This window comes from Pseudonaja textilis, chromosome 2 (assembly GCF_049901715.1).
Source record: "Pseudonaja textilis isolate UNSWEBS1 chromosome 2, rPseTex1.2, whole genome shotgun sequence".
NCBI lineage: Eukaryota > Metazoa > Chordata > Lepidosauria > Squamata > Elapidae > Pseudonaja > Pseudonaja textilis.
In genome coordinates this window covers 112,833,810-112,853,681 of record NC_141991.1, presented here as the reverse complement: position 1 = coordinate 112,853,681, position 19,872 = coordinate 112,833,810, and the positions used below count along the sequence as shown (strand labels likewise).

General features: G+C 40.5%; 1 protein-coding gene across 7 annotated transcripts in view; it reads right to left on the bottom strand.

The window, feature by feature from the left end:
* Positions 1–18,882, bottom strand: part of BAIAP2 (BAR/IMD domain containing adaptor protein 2) — a 174,017-nt gene extending 155,135 nt beyond the window's left edge. For all 7 annotated transcript variants that reach the window (XM_087924959.1, XM_087924957.1, XM_026701780.2 and 4 more), the window contains exon 1: positions 18,721–18,882. In XM_087924959.1, coding sequence (XP_087781085.1) covers positions 18,721–18,798 — 78 coding nt within the window. In that variant the 5' untranslated portion in view covers positions 18,799–18,882. The remainder of the gene's footprint in view (positions 1–18,720) is intronic.
* Positions 18,883–19,872: the final 990 nt, after the last annotated feature.

Sequence of the window (19,872 nt, the reverse complement as noted above, 5' to 3'; positions counted from 1 at the left end):
CTGAGCACATGTGACAGACGTGACAGGGTCTGGAGACGACGTGGAGAACGTTCTGCTGCCTGCAACATCCTCCAGCATGACCGGTTTGGCAGTGAGTCAGTAATGGTGTGGGGTGGCATTTCTTTAGGGGGCTGCTCAGCCCTCCATGTGCTTGCCAGAGGTAGCCTGACTGCCATTAGGTACCGAGATGAGATACTCAGACCCCTCGTGAGACCATATGCTGGTGCAGTTGGCCCTGGGTTCCTCCTAATACAAGACAATGCTAGACCTCATGTGGCTGGAGTGTGTCAGCAGTTCCTACAAGACAAAGGCATTGATGCTGTGGACTGGTCCGCCCGTTCCCCAGACCCGAATCCAATTGAGCACATCTGGGACATCATGTCTCGCTCCATCCACCAACGCCACGTTGTACCACAGACTCTCCAGGAGTTGGGGGATGCTTTAGTCCAGGTGTGGGAGGAGATCCCTCAGGAGACCATCCCCCACCTCATCAGGAGCATGCCCAGGCGTTGTAGAGAGGTCATACAAGCACATGGAGGCCATACACACTACTGAGTCTCATTTTGATTTGTTTTAAGGACATTACATCAAAGTTGGATCAGCCTGTAGTGTTTTTTTCCACTTTAATTTTGAGTGTAACTTCAAATCCAGACCTCCATGGGTTGCTAAATTTGATTTCCATTGATAATTTTTGTGTGATCTTGTTGTCAGCACATTCAACTATGTAATGAACAAAGTATTTAATAAGAATATTTCATTCATTTAGATCTAGGATGTCTTATTTTTGTGTTCCCTTTATTTTTTTGAGCAGTGTAGTAGTAGCGCAAAGCTTTTTAATGAAACAAAGCTATGTGGTAATCAGGATTCAAAAGTTTGTGTACTTCCTTGGCAACCATATTTTAGCCCTTTCAGAAAATGCTATCTTATTTACACTTAAGTAAATCTTCACCTATATTATAACTCACAATCAGATAACAGCAAGAAAAGGTAACAAAATATATTCCAAAGTAAACTTCAATCAATCTGCAGACAAGCTTAATTTTAGCCATTTTGGATCTTCACTCTAAAAAACTCCAGCAGGCCATGCAACAATCCCTATCAAAGTATTATTTGGAACAACATTGCTTTGACGGAGTATAATTAAAAACTTTTTTAGAAAACATTCTATTAAAAATTAACAAAAGAATTAGACTCTGTCGTGGACTTCAGAAAACTGATAAACACTACACTTATTTCAAATGACATTCTTTTATCTTCTTAAGGACTCGATGAAAAGAAAAGGGTGAAGCAGCCAAACACACACCTCTCTCTACTTGGCAAGGCAAACCTAAGTGTGACCCACAGATCTTGGAGAGCTCTTAATGCAACAGATTTTTTCCAAGTTCCATTCATTTTCATTTTCCAAGTTCCAGTGCATTTTTTCCAAGTTCCATTCATTTTCATTTTCCAAGTTCCAGTGCATTTTTTCCAAGTTCCATTCATTTTCATTTTCCAAGTTCCAGTGCATTTTTTCCAAGTTCCACTCATTTTCATTTTCCAAGTTCCAGTGCATTTTTTCCAAGTTCCACTCATTTTCATTTTCCAAGTTCCAGTGCATTTTGTACTTTTGCCCTTATGACTTTCACAGAACCCAATCCCTCTGGGGAAGGAAGTATCATTGTTGAGTTTGAAGCAGAGATGGGCAGCTGACTTATCACGTTAATTTCTAGGATATGGCAGGGACTGACTCAGAATTGGTGTGGAGAAACAAGAAGAAAGGGAGAGATTGGGGAAACAGTATGGAATACGTTGAGGGCAGTGCAGTGGTTATCCTGACTAGAGAAAAATAAGACTGTTGGGATCACCGTGTTGTATTTTGGTTTCTTCCTCCTCCCTAGACCAATAAGGGACTCCACTGAAACCGGATCCTCAGGTTTTATAAGTCAATCCCCATGCCATGATGCAAATACATGGAGGTAATCAGCCTTTTATTTCATACCTGAACAATGCCATTTTTGTCCCAAGGAATTTACATTGGTATTCATCATCTTATAGCCACACGATTACAATACTGCACTCAGAATGTCACAGACGGGGATGGGAAAGCAGTTTTTTTTTCCTCTGGAAATAGCATCAGCACTTTGGCAATGGGCAAGCTCTATGCCAAAAGGAGTTCCTCCAGTATCTGAACTGGTTGATCCTGCTTCTGAACTCCACCCCGGTATTAAAATGTGTTGCTCAAAACAAACCAATCGCTATTTACATCTGACACTCCCGTCCATGTATTCAAAGCATCTCCCTGTAGTATCAGAAGGAACAGAAACCACAATTCTACCAAAGCCCAAATCCAGTTTCGGCAGCGCATACGCACTCAGAAAACACCCTTAATCTGTGTCTGTACTGATACTTCTAATTTAGCAAAACCTGAAGGAGAATATAGTTCAGATTTGCCTAACGCAATACCCTAAGAGTTTACCGACTGCCGTTACAGCATCTCAAGGTTTACTGGGCATGGACTCACTTTCAACCACTGCATTGTGCCACACTTTAACTATTGTTTATTAAACACGCTACAATCCAGGTGAGCTCACATGAAATGGTAAATCACATCCATCGTTTGCAAACCATCATGGCAAGATTCACACAGCCACATTTTGACAGAGCTTGTAATGAAGAGAACCAAACCAAACTACCTTGAGAGGGTATTCTCATATGATCTAGGATGCTTACTGAAACATAGCGCAAGTTAGCTTTCAGCCAGTCCACAATTATACAGGTAATCCTCAACTTACAACAGTTCATTTAGTGACTGTTCAAAGTTACAATGTCAGTGAAAAAAGTGGCATATAGCAATAGCCCTTAGACTTATATACCGCTTTATAGTGCTTTACAGCCCTCTCTAAGCGGTTTACAGAGTCAGCATATGACCGTTTTACACAGTTTGCACCACTGCAGGATCCCCATGGTCACATGATCAGAATTCAGATGCTTGGCAACTGACTCAATATTTATGATGGTTGCCGTATCCTGGGATCATGCGATCCCCTTTTGCGATCTTCTGATGAGCCAGATTTTCATCCAGATTTACTTAACAACCGTGTTATTAACTTAACAGTTGCAGTGATTCACTTAACAACTGTGGCAAGGAAGGCCATAAAACGGGGCAAAATTCACTTAACTCACATTTTGCTTAGCAACAGAAATGTTGGGCTTAATTGTAGTTGTAAGTTGAGGACTACCTGTAGTTAGGAAACCTGTTATGTGGCTTTGGCTCATTCACATTCTCAGCCCAACCCTCCTCCCAGGATTGCTGTGGGGGATAATATTAAGATATTCAAACAGGATAACGTCAGCTATCTAAGAAAAGATAAAAGTACAAATGCTAATCACCCCCTTCAACATCAACTAGAACTATTAGTGTATCACCAGCTAGTCAGCAATGTCTTATCTCTCCATAAACGTCTCCCCTGAGACAGTGATGCTTTGCATACCTGGATAATTAATCCTTAATTTAAAAGTTAAGCACGCAGTGATCCCTGTGATATATTCAAAGCAAGATAGAAAATGGGTATTATAACGAGATACAGGTAATCCTCAACTTATGGCCAGTTGCTCAGGAAGGGTTTGAAGTTATAACTTATCTGAAAAAAGGGATTTAGGAACCCAAATCTGAAGTTTTGACAACCATGCCCCTCCCACGGTCACATGACCGTTCTTTGGCCATTTGGCAACACGTCCTTATTTTCAGCTGTTCACAGCATATCTTAGTCCCATAACAGTGGTTTACAAGTATTTTGCCAGAAAACCCCAAAAAACTGGCAGTGACTTCTGAGTTTTGGCAAAATTGTAGTGAACCATTGGCCCTTAACTTGAGGACTACCTGTCCAAGATAGCTGTCCTCTAAGATCGCAATCAGTAGCTTGTGTTATTGTCAGATGTAGGCCCTGTGTTGATAAGCCAATACAACTAACCCTAGCTAGGTTTACATGTGATAGCTATAATTGTGGTTTGTGTGCCTTCATCTTAGCATATGGTGTGGGCTAAGCTTCAATGAAACAAGGTTAGAAGGTGCAAATACAGATCAACAAACTATGCTATAACTAATCATGGCTTGGTGCAACTCTAGAATCCAAGCACATTAAAAAAAGTCAGTAGGAAGTAGATTGTTAAACAGAATCTCACAGAAGGCCACTTCCTAACTGAACCCAAGGAACACTGACCAAGCCATACCTCTATATTCAATTATCTTCTGCTAGTAATTATATTTGCATTTTGTTCTCTATGACTAAGTTTCAGCCAGTCATGCAGTAAAGATCTGAAAGAATTACACCCATTAAGAGGCTCAATGAAGCTTCGGGGACCAAGATCACCCTCTGTCAACCTGCATATCTCCACCATCCACCATTTTAATTAGGCTTCATCCAAAGGAGACTTTCTTGTCTCCCGTATGGATTTAAAGATAATAAAGCAATCAGCTCTTCTGTTAGGAATGACATTTTACTCGTTAATCTGCATCAAGCCCATGATCAGAAATTCTAGCTGTGCACAGCCAAGACAAACAAAATAATATTAAGGGGGAAAATGTTTCCCCAAACTTGAAAGCATGGTTTTCAGGGGATGATTTGCTAACATTCCAGCCTTCTTCGGCATCTAATAACTTCCTTTCTATGCTAAAAAAAAACCCTTGCCATAAGTTTGCTTTCCTGCTCTAATTTCATACAGGCGGAACTCAACTTAAGTGGTTAATATCTGCACCTCTGCACAGCACAGTGAATTTGCACCTCTTCACAGCAGAAGTTTCTGTTGTGCTGCAGATGCAGATCTTCAGACATCACTAGCAGAGGTGATAAGACTTCTATCAGTGCCACAGTGAGAGCTTTCAGGATGAGTCACCACAGAGGAGAAGTGGGATGATGTTGGCGGAAGGTGCCAAGTTTTCTCCAACCTCCCCCTGTAATTATTCCACATGTGTAGGCAAGAGATTGTAGAGGCAGCAATGGTGAGGGGGAGGCTGATAGTTCTTTCCACTCTCATTAAGTGTAATCATTCCAAGGATGAGTGCTAGTAATCGCAGATTCTTTGAATCGAAGCCCTTCTAATCAAAAATGGGAAAGTGAACATAGGAAAATTGGAAACCCAGGTCACTTAATACATTAAAATGAAATGAAGGTCATTGTGCAAGTGTCAGGCAATGTATGAATATACATCTCTCTCTCTCTCTCTCTCTCTCTCTCCCCCGTCCCTCCCTCCCTCCCCCTCCCCCTCCCCTCTCTCTCACACACACATTTCAGAAAGCACTCTGAGAAATAACTGGTGGATTCCAAAGGCAAATAAATCCACAAAGCACAGCATACAAAGAAGAGCTAGTCTGGATAGAACCAACCTTGGCCTTTGTTACAGCTGGAATACACTTAAAACTACAAGGAAAAATCTTGTGTATTAGAAAGTAGACAAGGAAGTTCTACTGACCTTGCCAAGTACCCTATTAGCTCTGTTACGTTGGTTCTAAAGTTTGAAAGCAAAATTCAGCTACTAAGAAGCAACTCAGAAGAGATGGCCACTGAGGGTCTGATATTTTTATTCCCCAGAATATCTCAAAGCTGCTTTTTCAAAAGACAACTTAATTGTTTCTTCTTTGAGGAAGACATTAAAAAAAACAGTCCAGTTACTTTTTGAAAAGGCACCTTTGAAACCACTATGACCTATAGATGACTGGGAATGGGAGCTTTTTTTGGAATTTTGAGCAATCTTAGCTGTTTCTAGAAAACGGTTGCTATGGGGGGATGCCTATGTTCATAAGCACTTATTTTACAAAAGGGCAAAAAAGGAAGAAGAGAAGGAGAAAGAAAAGGAAGAAAAGAAAACCTGAGTATAAGGCAGAGGTGGGGCAGGGGCCTAGAAGTTATGGCCATTCATTTTCTCTCTCTCTCTCTCTCTCTCTCTCTCTCTCTCTCTCTGCTCTGCACAAAATTCATTCCCATATAGCAGGGCTGTCAAACTCCCGGCCCATGGGCCGGATGCGTCACACACTGGCCACACCCATGCCTGGTTTAGAAGGGGGAAAAAAGTCCCAATACGTCACATGCCGCCACCATGACGACGTGAGTTTGACACCTCTGCCATACAGCAAGAACATTTCTCTCTGTCATAATATGTTTACCATTTTCTCTTCCACTTGGTCACTATGTTGGTCTGCCTAACACTTTTTGTCTTACCTCATGAACTTTAGCTCTGGTCTCCTGAGGTACCTTCTCCTCTATCAAGTCATCTGCTGATTCTTCCCCTCCTAATTATATTGTGCTGACTGATTGCCACTCCTTAGTTTCTCTCCTGTCAAGTGCAGGCAGTAAGAGCTGTCCTTTCGTTCCTTCTCCATGTGTGTGTGTGTCCGGAACCCCTTCAAAGTGCAGCACTATTTTCTAGTGGATTTCCCTCTTTGCTATCTAAGAATGCTTAGGACTTCTGTGGTCCAGAAGTATTCTGGGAAATGGAGAATGTGGAGATTCCCAACAAGAAGAAACCTGATGTAACAGTACCTTTTTATTCTATAAATAGGCAGATTTGCCATATGTTTGTGTAACTTTGTATGGACTGCAAAACTAAGTACTGTAATGTTGACCTTATTTAGTATTTAAATGGAAGATCACCAGGAAACATCCTGAAAGAAGGCAATGACCTACAATTTCCAGACTATTAGCAGAAAATGGCTTGACCTAAAGGAGACTTTGATGCCACACTGTAAATGAATGGGTGGATTACAACAAGCAGAGGGATGTAAACAGATTTGAGGGAGGGGCAATGGTATAATGATGGGTAGACTTTACAAGATCTATTCCATTAATTACTATGATTTTACATTGCCCAAATTATGTGTGTATTATTTTCAATAAAGAATATACACATAATTTGGACACCTAAAATCATAGTAATTAATGGTAAGACTCAGAAAATGAAGCAGAATCTATAATGGTAATATACTCAACTACTATGACAAAAAAGTAATCAATTCACATTAATTCTCCAAGATTTTAACAAGAAATTGCAAGAATGGGAGATTCAGGGAGAAGCATCCAGATTGCAGTGAGGAATCTTCCCTTATCCATTATATTCAATATCGGTGGTTAAGATAATGTTGGAAGATTCCAACTTCCTATGTCCATTTTTCCAGGCTAAATGATGTTGAAAAACAGCCAGTATCTTGGTCACTATTATACAACTTTTCCAGTGTTGCTTTCCTTAATGTGGATTTGGAAAACACAGTGAGACAATTCTTAAAAGCCGCTGTGATCAAACATGGTATTTTTTATTTGGAAAGAACTAAAAGAGCAAGCAACATGAACTGCTTCAGCATTTTTAGAAACAGGCATATCAACTGCCACACAAGCTTAAGATAACTTTCCCCATCTGGTACAGAGCATATTCCTATTCTTATTTCTTCTAATCTAAAGCAATGTTTTGCAAAGTGTGGCCAGATGACCCCCTGGGGGCTCACGAAATCACAATTCTTTGCCAGCCTATGCTGAAAAAATATAATATTAAAATCCAATCAAACAATTGTAAGAAGTGGCAATGTATGCGTCAGTTTTAATTTTTATTATGGTAAATATCAATCAATACAAAACCATAGAAACACAAGCTCTTTTGGGGTTCGCCATAATTTTTTAAAGTACGAAAGGGTCCCGAGAGAGAAAAGTTTAAGAAACGCTGCTTTAGAAATCAGGCTCAGGGTTTCCATTAGATTTAGTTTAATTAAGTTTCTGTTAGATTACTTTAAGATCTTTCTTAAACTTCCTAGCTGAAGCTGTTCTTGCTTTGCCTCATACGGTGTCAAATGAGCAGGAAAGATGCTAAGCAAACCGAATGCCAGTCATAACCAAATACTTGAGGGGAGGAGGAAGCTTTTCAGCTCAAGATCAAAATATTGCTTCTTTCCTTGTCATTAGAAGTGACACAGTGTATTCATGTTCTCTGTTCTTTTAAGCAGACACTATGGCACACTCACCATCAAACAGAAATAAAATATGGTTTTAGAACAGAAGTCGCCATTGTTGCTTACTCTTCAAGCAGCTTAAGCAAATGCCCAGATGACATATCTCAACACATCCAGAAAACAGCCTTCTGAATTTAAAACATACTGAAGGGATTCCCACATTGTCAGTAGATTACTAAAAATGCAGCTTTTAAAATCCCATGGTAAATGCATATTGTAGAACAGTCTTAGGGAGGGGGGAAAAGCCAAGAAGGAATATGAGAGCTAACACTCTTCGCACAAAAAGGTCAAGATCTGTTCTTTTATCCTTCCATGGTACAGATCATATACAGAATAGTGGATTAACATTGCAGATCCTGCACAGGCATTAAAGAAGACATGCTAATAATAAGAGCAGTTCAGATGGAAAAAGTGTGGGGCTCCCATGCAATAGACATGCTCAGGCAGAGGTTGTACAGCCATCTGCCTGGGCTGCTTGAATTTGGTGTACCAAGCAGGGGGTTGGATGCTTCCCAACTCTGTGTATATCATCTCATTTATTTTATTCATATGAATATCATCTCATTTACAGCAAGATTGAAACCATCCTCAAAAGTTCAATAAAAACAGTTTAAGAATGAGTACAATTCTCCATCCTCTTTGCAATCAGATTTGCTCTGAAATCTAATAAAACAGCAGAAAACATATTATAGAAGAGAAAGCTACAAGACACTGCTCTCTCTCTAATGTACTGGTAATCCTCAACTTACAACCATTCATTTAGTGACTATTCAAAGTTACAACATTCGGCACTAAAAAAATTGACTTATGACTGTTTTTTACACTTCGATTGTTGCAACATTCCCATGGTCACATGATCAAAATTTGGCAGCATGGCAACTGGTTCATATTTATGATGGTTCCAATGTCCCGGGGCCATGCGATAACTTTTTGCAACCTTCTGAGAAGCAAAATCCAGATTCACTTAACTAACTTAATAACTGCAGTGATTCACATAACAACTGTGGCAAGAAAGGTTGTAAAACGGGCAAAATTCATTTAACAATTGCCTTGCTTGGCAACAACAATATTGGGCTCAGTTGTGGTCATAAACCAAGGAGTACCTGCATTTTAAATATCCATGTTTAGAGACATTTCTATGAATCTACTGAGAAAAGAAACTATTGAGAGCATTTCAGTGATAGTGTAGAACTACGCCTGCACCTAAGCGCCTCCATTTGGGGAACCCAAAAACAATCCCAAATAATCGAAAATTTGAATTTCAGTTTCAAGGCATTTAAAGATTCCAGTTCCAATCTGAAACATGAAGAAGCTCTGTGCAGGGCTAAATGGTACCGAAGGATAAAAAGATAATTGAAAGCCAAGATTTCATACACTTTTTTTCAGTTAAAAAACTGCTGCATGAGATACTGCCAGAAATGTTCTTCTCTGTACAATCATTGCTGGGCAGCATCAAGTCAATCAAGAAATGTTTTTTGCTTTCATTTCAATATTAAGAAGGAAAATATCAGGTTGTCATGGAACCAAATTCTCACTTCTTTTCTCAGAAGAAAAGACATTGCACAGGTTTTTCAGACTTTTTCATAACTAAATGAATACATCACGTTAAAATAAAACAAAGTGGGAAGATTGCTTAGATTTTCATCCCTTTAACTTCTCAGCATGGCTTCCAAGAAAGCCGAAGCTTAAACAAGGATTGGCCTCACACCTATTTAAAATAACATGGTTAGTTTAGAGTGGGGGGTGGGGAGCTATGGCCTCTTTATGAAAAGGGCCATGATTCCCCACCTCTGGTTAGAGTAATGAACACCCTGGGTAAAACTACTATTGTCCCCTGTGTAAATCGCTTAGAGGGGACTGTAAAGCACTGCAAAGTGTTTTATAAATCTAAGTGATATTAGAAGAGGTCCAAGACCATTTTTTTTAAACCTTACTATCAATATTTATTAGGAATGAGAAGCATTGACAGAACCTGTAATTGGTTTTGGCCTTATAATGTTTTTGTAAAAATCTGTTTCTGTACTTGGCTTATACAAATAAATGGAAGCAAAGGAAGACTCAGTTTGAGGCAACTGTATCAAAAAATGAAACATTTCAGTACCTCTCCATTGATGGCTGAACTCCAATCACCATTTAAAAATAATAATTAAATGGGGCCATTAACTATCCTTTTAAATAAACTGCAGGCATGTAGTAAAGTTTCTATACTGTAGTTTGTAGTGTCATCGCAGCTGTTATTTTCACATTGTAATTTTAATCGTTTTATGAAATATCAATAATAATATTGATTTGGTGGTAAACAATAAATAATATGTTAAAAATAATTGACAATTGCCAGTTCTGATCCCCTCCTCTGAAGCTTTTGGCTTCATCATGGATGTTTCTTTCCCAGCTATAATTCAGCCTGTATAACATAAACACACTTTCTTTTCTCTCCTCAACATAATTCCTACCCACCCCAGATTTGTTAGATTATATTTCACAACATTTTCAACTGGTATGACCAAAGGCACATCTGAATATAATCAGGCTGGCTTAAATTGTCCTTTATTGATTCCCCCCCCCACCTTAGCTGTTCCCAGAAAATAGATTGAGTTATGTGCTGAGCAAAGACTCACATAAAATTCCTGCAAAAACTGTACTTTCTTATATATGACTAATGGTATGTATGCTAGTGGCATAACAAAAAACTATTTAACGCTATTTAATCCTTTACAAGAAGCTGAAATGGAAAGTCAGATCAGGGGAAAAATAGATTGTATTATATATTTTCTGAATTCATATATTGCTTTAAGGTATGGTTTAACTATGGTTAATAAAATCAATTGAGTTCATGCAATAAGCAAACTCCAAAAGAGCCATTATTTTGTTTTAGTCCTCTGTACAAATCCAGCCATTGGATAGTAAGCAGCAATGGTCACTTTGCTATTTTCTTGCATGATAAGGTTAAATTCTTATTTTTCTAAATCTTCCAGTGGCAGCAAATTTAATTTGGCAGAAAATCTTACACGCTGAAAAAGTTGTAGATAGCTTGACAGCACAACAGAGTTCAATGATGCTTATAATCCAGGTAAGTGGTGATACCTGAAGCAACCCTATTAAGCAGCTGCTTTGTGTACAAAGTAAGTCCAGTAGAGACCAGCGTGTCCTATACAGGGAGATCCCATTTGCTCTTCCTCCTTTCAAAATAGGGGAGCCTTAAGCTATTGCTCTACTTCCACCACAGCTTCGTCTCTTTGAAGAGAATGAAGCAAACTATTTATAGAAACATGCATCTACCCACACCGCAAAGAGCAAGCAAGCTCACAATAACACTGTGCCTGAACTCCCAGAGAAAGTTACCTTTCCTGAAACCATGCCATTAGTGGAGCTCTTTAAGAGACAACAACTTCAGCAGCAGCAGCAGCAGCAGCAGCAGCAGCAGCAACCTTCCTTCAGGAGCCATGGCCAGCATGCTTGATTTTAGAGAACTTGATTGCAGGAAATACGACTTCAGCAACAGAGTGGTCAATGTCTGGAATACTCTACCTGACTCTGTGGTTTCTTCCCCAAACCCCAAAAACTTTAACCTTAGACTGTCTACTATTGACCTCACCCCTTTCCTAAGAGGTCTGTAGGGGGGCGTGCATAAGCGCACCAATGTGCCTACCATCTCTGTCCTCTTGTTTCTTTTATTTTTCTTGTATGTACCCATTTCATGTATTCATAACTATGTATATACTTATACCTATTATCTTGTAAGCGATTGACAAATCAAATCAAATAAATAAAATAAAATAAAATAAAATAAAATAAAATAAAATAAAATAAAATAAAATAAAATAAAATAAAATAAAATAAAATAAAATAAAATAACTGGCAGATGCAATTGCCTTCTTCAGGCTCATCTCCCTTCCTGTTTGTACCACTCAGGGACTCTTAATCCTCAGCCACCCTGCTCACCCCTAGCACATATTACCAGGGCAATTCTGGCTGCTACTAAGAAAAACATAATACAACATAACTTCCACTTCAAATACTTTTATAAACTGGCATAAAATATGATTTAATAAGTAAGGGCATTGCTGCGATCAAATTTTAAAATAGGCTTGGGTTTTTTTTGTTTTTTGTTTATTTTAAAAGTGCTTTTCAGAATCAGTCTGGTCCTCCCATAAAACTAAGCCATTATTCATATAACATGTTAAACCATTGTAGTTGGTTAATATTAAGGCATGCAACTTCCTTAACTCCATCTTGTCTAGATCCTTAACCATGGTCAATAGCTTTTCTTTGATTACTTGGCAAAGAAGCTGCCATTTCTACTGGGCAGTGATAAAAATGGGGGTGAGGTAGTGGGGGATGAGCATTCCTGGATATCTTAGCTAGAAAAGTCACCAACTCTTACTAAGGAACTATGAGTGTGGGAGATAAGAAGATAATGCAATGTACCAACTGGAGTTATTTAAATATATCAGACAAACATATATGAACTGTTCATGCTGACTATTGGTTGTTCAAATCCCACCAGGCTCAAGGTTGACTCAGCCTTCCATCCTTCCAAGGTGGGTAAAATGAGGACCCAGATTGTTGGGGGTCATATGCTGACTCTGTAAAAACAGCTTAGAGAGGACTGTAAAGCACTATAAGGTGATATATAAGTCTAAGTGCTATTGCTATTATTGGTTCAATATGATGTATGAACTCATCCCAAGAAACAATGATTATAAGCCACAAGGCTGAGTTCATACAATACACCAACCTAAAACAAATAGGCTGCATGCAGTATCTTCACTTTTAAAATATGGCCTTGACCTGTCATCTACTGCAATGCTGGAGGCTTACAGAAGTTGGAGATATCTACACTAAACATAAAGTGACTTGTTTAGATTGGTAGGATGTATAAACCAGCCCTTGTGATGTACAAATCCTGGTTTGCAGTTTAGCAATGTATTAGTCACATCTCTTCAACTTTTAACTGTGATTAAAATAAATTTCACTATCTGTAAAAACCAAACTTCCTGTCATGAAAAAGCAGATTTACCATGAGATTTCTTGGGTTGGTTCAATGCTCTAAGACAGCCTTGCCTGACTTAGTGCCTCCCAACTACAATATATTGGATTGAAACTCATATAAATTCAAGAAATGTTTGGTTTCTTTGTTGATGGAAGTTATAGGAGTTATAGTTAAACACCATACAGCCCAGCGATCTATTGAAAGGCCAACTGGCAGGGTAAATATTTCTGCCCAAAAGTCAATAGTTAAGACCTCACTTCAACATTACCTCTACCTCTCTCTGGGCCTTTATCTTTTGCAATGTAAGCTAAAGAATTTTGATTTATTTTTACTGGTCTGTCATAAGAACTGAAGATAAAATGTACAAAGAGTATTCTGAATACTTTATGTACTTTACTAATGCTAGATTTTAATAAATCCAAGATATTCCTATAAGTAACATCCCCATCTCAATAGTTTTCCATGAAAGGCAGCAAAAACAACAACAAACAAATAATGAGAAAGACCAGCTACATATATGTATTCTTAAATGCATATAAGAATACAACTATGAGACTGATCCTTAGGCTGTCAAAAGAATGAAGGCAATTTCATTCGCAAGGTTACTCAAGGCTCATTTGAGGCATATACACAACTTTCTTCTTTTGTACTGCTACAATCACACCTCTGAGGATCAAACCGAACATTACTGTGGAAGATGCTACTGGAAAGTGAGCAAGCTGACCACAGCTGTGCAGGAGATTAAGTATGGTGTGAAATAACATAGCAAGTAAACAAGATGTGAGCAGCTTGACTGTTTCTCTGTCAAACTCTACCAGTCAATGTTAAACCTTAATTTAGTTTGGCTGTTGGCTGAATCAAGGCATGGAGTAGATATAAACAGTGCATATGCCAGGAAGAAAGTTTAAGAACCACAATGGGCATTTCCAATTATTTTTTCCCTACAATTAAAAAAGGGATATTTAGAACACTAAGAAATATTAAGCAAACGAATGAAGCAGAGAACCAACCTACAACCAAGGAGAAATTTCCTGACAGTTAGAACAATTAATCAGTGGAACGATTTGCCTCTAGAAAAACTGGAGGTTTTAAAGAAAAAAAATGGACAACGGTTTATGTGAAGAGTTTCCTGCCTGAGCAGATGCTTGTACTAGAAGACCTCCAAGGTCCCCTCCAACTCTGTTATTCTGTTATTTCAGTGCAACAACCTATTATTAGAGTTTTGATTTAGAGATAAATTTAATAATCTGCACCTAACACAGAAGACAGTGATACCCTTTATCTTGCTTGCCAAACACTACAGCATGAGATCAGTGGCATATAGCTACATGACTGTTTCTCAATGCTTAAAGCAAATGGAGACCCATACCATGCAGCACATAGAATTATTTCTACTTGGCATATCTCCCAACTGCCCAGGCATGGCCCATGGTGAGAGATGCAGCACTGTGCAGCTCCGCAGAATCTTAGGGTCCACTGCAGTGGCTGCATATTCAGCAAACCCTTGCAAGGAGAACCAGAGGGTCATTGCTAAGCTGTAATTCATGGTTTGCAAATCACCCTGATAGGAGTGCATACATTGAACTCAGCCTTGAGGTGACTTCTGCCAGTCTGGTTTAAGCCATTAGAGCTTGTTGGATAAACCAGGTGTAGACAAGTACCGCCTTAGTATAGAAAAGGATAAATGTCATTGTCCCAATCAACACTATAGTCTTCTACTAATTTCGAGGTGGAGGTATAATCCCTAAAATAGTATTTGGCCGATAAAGAAAAAAAATCACAAACCACTGTAAAGTCAGAAGGGATGGCTTTGAGGAACCGGAAGAAGAGCTGCTACCAAGACAACAGTCACATAAAAGAGGACAGAGTCCAGAAATGGAACCTAAGCAAATGTTTCAGAGAAGACCTCCCCAAAAATAAAAAAGAGAAGAGAAAGGAAGTGCAAATTGAAAGATTCTGTTGTTGTAGCTTTGCAACAGAAATAGCAATGGAGGAGATGACCAGCCTGAGCCCAAGGGAGAGGTCAAAGGTGTCATCAGTCATGAGTCTCTTTACACCTACAAGAGGTCTAATTCCAGCCCGCCTTCTACTCTTTATCTACCGCCAATGTACTTGGGTCATTAGCAGTTCAGATTCTTGCAGATAAAGGAGGCTTGCAATAAGTCTTTACACCCATTTGAACAGCCTGGATCTCCTGATTCCCCTGGCCCTCGACAAGCAGTGACCTAATCTAATCTGCCCTGAAGGCCTGGCAACCCAAAACTGGGGGGGGGGGGGATGAAAAATTCTGGTTCTTCCTGCATGCACAAGCCACTCATATCCATTTGGCGTTATTGCTAGAACCACTGCAGCCTTTGAACTCATTGAAGGTATTAAAGGTAGCCAATGGCAACCAAAAGATGTATGTTTATATAAATATTGAATTTTTATCTTTTACATTGTATAAAAAAAATACAAAACAATTATACCAAAAATGGTATTAAAGATAGCCAATGGCAACCAAAAGATGGCCTATTCCTGGTTTAGCATGGTTTGTAAATCCAGCCCCTGGGCTAGGCAAGCTTCTCCAAGTACTGTACCAACACAATTGTAATCAGGTCTATAATTTATCTTTCAGTAAGTTTCAAATGGTAACTAACCCCTTATTACAAACATAATGCGTCTACTTAGGACTATGGCATTAAAATCTACAGGGGGCACCTCCTTGCTGACTTAGGATGCTCTCCAAAGCTAAACAAGGCCAACTTTTATTGTCCTTGGATAGAGGACCACTTGGAAATCCCAGAGCTGCAAATAAGAAAGCTTCCACAAAAAACTGAGCTCCGAGAAAACTGCATAGTATTAAGCATTAACTCAAAGGCATTTTTGTCTTCTATAAAAACCAAAACAATACATGTCCCTCCATGACTGGACTCTACCGAAACATGACTATATGGGTGTTAATCATGATAAAATTAAGTCCTGTTGAAAACTAACTTTGCACAATGGGTTGCCAGAGCTCTTAAAACTATTTTAAAAAGCATTTACCTTATTGCAGGGAGCAGATATTATTCAACATCAACAATTCTTGCATTGGGGAGAATGACATCAAAGTTATTTGGACCCAAACATTATAGTACACAAACTTGTTCATTAAAAAAAAGAAAAAAGGGAAGGAGGAGAGTAGGTCTTGCTGAAAGATAGAACCTGAAATGGCCAAGGATTGCTTTATACCAAAACATGAAAAAAATTTAGGAAAAGAACAAAAAAAAGGAAAGCTTTTCAATATCACACAGGGCTAAATGGTGGGAGTCTCATTCTTCTCCTAGATAACTTAATGTTGCACTAATTTAAATGAAGGAACAAAGACTGACCCCAGACAACACAGTAACTACATTTAGTTTAATGCATGACAGCCTGCATTACATTCCTAAGTTAAATAAGATTTGATTAAGTGTGGTTTGTAGGGTCTACTGAAGTAGAACATACCAATTTAAAAGAATGTTTTCAGTAAGATGCCTGGGAGATAAAAATTTCAAAGAGTCATTAATATAAATTTTTTTTTAACACAAAACAAATTACTGGCCTAATGATATTTCTTGTTGAAGTACAGTATCTGTAACTGGAAAAGGGGGCCAAACAGTGTTGCACTCTAACTTTTGACAAAAACACAGAAGTTACACCAATGTTCCCATACACATTAGGGACAAGGGGGTCAAGGCAAACAACCATATGCTAACTCCAATACACTTGGTTCCATGCCCAAGATAGAGAGTATACTTGTTCTTTCAAGTATGACATTGTATTGGAAGACTTCCATCAACAGCTCTGTTTCTCTCTCAGCCTCTCCCCCTTCCGCCCCCAACAGTACCATCTGTGCTCTCAGGCTATGATTTCTGCATGCGACATATGTGCAGGTGGTAAATAGCACAGATCTATTTACATGTAGCACTGGATTAGGCATGCAGCTAAATTATTGCACTTCATGAAAATAAGCCATGAAGAACCACCTGAATTAGCTGTTCCTTGCTTACTAAGTTACTAAATGCTTTTGAATGGCATGCTAGCCAGCCAGCTATTAACTCAATGAGTGTAATAATGGTTGTTTTTTTGTGTAATTGCCATCTTATGCCCTCTTAGAATTATGTTCCAGTATAAATCTACCTTCCTTTAAAATAACCTATTTCTTACTGACTTGGTCATACCAATTAAAATACAACCAATGAACCCAATAATGTAAAAATTAAAATGACACCACTGAAAGGGGAAAAAATGTTTATTCCTGTAACTAACATGCCACGCTGGGAGCAGTGATTTCACCTAGCAGAGAAACAGTTCAGAAGGGGAGCATTTTCTATTCCACAAAAACCTCAGAACAGCTTCTACGGAAACCATAAATACCTAAAAACACGAGATCTCAGCTTTTAGAGGAATCCAACTCTGTAATGTTACCAGCATCCTGGGACTTTTACACTTCTGAATGCAGAAGTCCTTTTTAAGATTCCATCAGAAACCACATCAAAAGCAAAGAAAGGATGATTTATTTATTTTTTTACCACAGAATCATGTTCCAGGAAGTATGTGCTGACATGGAGGGAGGGGTCGTTTCTGTCCTTTAGCATTTTTTTTTCCAGAATGAATTTTCCAACCAGAACAATAAAGAATCCAATGCACAACGTTGGTTTTCATTTTAATACAAAAAGAAATGCATTTTTTTAAAAAATACTCCCACATACAAGTCACCTGTACTCTTACATAAGCTATCTTTTCCCACCCCTTTTTAAGGACAAAATCTCTTTCCCTCCCTATTTAGACAAAAACGAGAGGCAAAAAGGGCAGAGAGAGGGAAGAGGACCAATCTTGAACTCTGTTAAATAAAGGGATGTTTCCTCCCCAGGAATACCTGACAGAGAGCAACTAAAGCTTCAGACCAATGCAGTGGATATCAACCAGGTAGAAGGAAGAAGCTAAACGCTATTCTTTGCCTCCAAACTGGAATTGTTTTGAAGCAAACCTACAAATACACCATACTAAAAAACGAGCTGTATGTAGGAGAGGAGATTAGAGTTGCTGCTTTCTCGCTTGTTTGTGCAAATTAGTCCGGTTCTTTCAGGTTCGCTCCCCCTTTTCCCAGGGAAACTCATACACACCGGCGAATCACTCACACATACACAAACGCACACATTCTCTTCTCGCCCCAGGAAATATGATTTTCAATCAAGTCTCCACAACACCACTTCACAAGGGGAAAAGAAAAAAGAAAAAAAAATCGCGAAGGAGTTTAGGTGGGAACTGGGTTTATATTCTTTCGGCAATTACGAAACGATCAATGCCGAGGCAGGAGAGAAAGCAAGCCAGCCAGCGCTGGGCGGCAGAATCGGGAGAGTCCGAGATTTATTCGGTTAGGTTTAAAAAGAAAAAGAAAGAAGAAAAAAATTGCTTCACCCGCCGATAAACAGGACGGAAAGATCAGCATGATCTGAACAGCGGGGGGACGGGGGCGTCCCGGGTGAGAAGTGCGAGCGAGGAAAGGTACAAAAATCCTGCAACAGGTGATCGCCACTCCGCGAAGCACACAAAGGAAAACGAGCAGGCATCGCGGCCGGGCGGCGGTGGAAGAGGAGTGCGCCAAAGGCAAGGGAGTCCCGCCACGGCCGAAAGGATTCAGGCAGCTGATCCCGGGACGGGGCGGGAAGTTGCTCCAAATGCCACGGGCGCGGCACAGCCCGATGCCCGAGTCCTACCCGATGTCCCTCTCCCGAAGACGATCGCCTCTAACCTTGTAGACATTCTCGGTGACCCTGTGCACCTCTTCCGAGCGCGACATGATGGGGCCGGGAGCTCCAGGAAACACCATCGACTGGTCAGGACGCAGGGCTCCACGGAGAGCGCGGGAGAGCGACGGCCGCCACCACAGCTAAGATCCGTGGACGTTGCAGGCGAAGCGACTGGGAGAGGCGCGACGCTTTATATCGCTTCTCAGGGCCGGGCGCAGCCGCCCCCACCCCACCCCCGCCCCGCCAGCAGCCGCCCCCGCCTCCACCCGCCCCCAGCTCCGCCTGCTCCGTGTTGCTCTGCCCTGGCGGTTGCCTCAAGGAGCGCCGCCTGGGAAAAAGCAGGCAGGCAGGCAGGCAGGCAGGCAGGCAGGAGGCGAAGCGGAGTCAGAGAGCGAGGGCGGGCGGACGGGAGTCAGGCAATGCCCACACGCGCACACCGCGGCGCGCCGCCCACCTTCGCCCGCCGCCCACAGCCTAGTCAGACTTCAGGCGCTCCGGCAGCTCTCTTGTGCGCCGCCTCACGCCAAGAAGTCGAAAGAAAGAAAAGAAAAGAAAAGAAAAGAAAAGAAAAGAAAAGAAGGAAGGAAGGAAGGAAGGAAGGAAGGAAGGAGGGAGGGAGGGAGGGAGAAAGAAGGAGGGAGGGAGGGAGGAAGGAAGGCGAAATCTCTCTTGACCGCCCACGAACGAGAAAGTGAGAAAGTATGCGGAACAATTTCGTCCCGTCTCTGGCGCCCTCGCGTAACAGAGGGTGAAAGAAGGTGTCGCTCCTCATGCATAATGTATACTCGGACGACTTCTGCGGAATGTTCGCGCTAAATAACCTGTGATTGCAGCCTTTTTCGCGCAACCCAGAATAGGGGCAGTCGCCCACGCCCACTCACCTACCCATCCACACTCACAGGCTGGTTGGCTTCTTAGTGTTGTACTCGGCGCAGATCTGATCCAGAGTGGATGTATACCTGAAACCTCAACGCTCTTCTAACGGCCTTGGTTGAATCCGTCCATTGCTTCACCTTGTCCAGCATTCTGTATCTAGATGGGATGGGCAATTGAATGAATATTTGGAGAACATTAATGTTTTTTCACCCTTGGCCCAGTGGCACAAGGCTTTGGTGGTCAAAGTGGGGAGGAATAGACTCGGGATCAACCCAAGG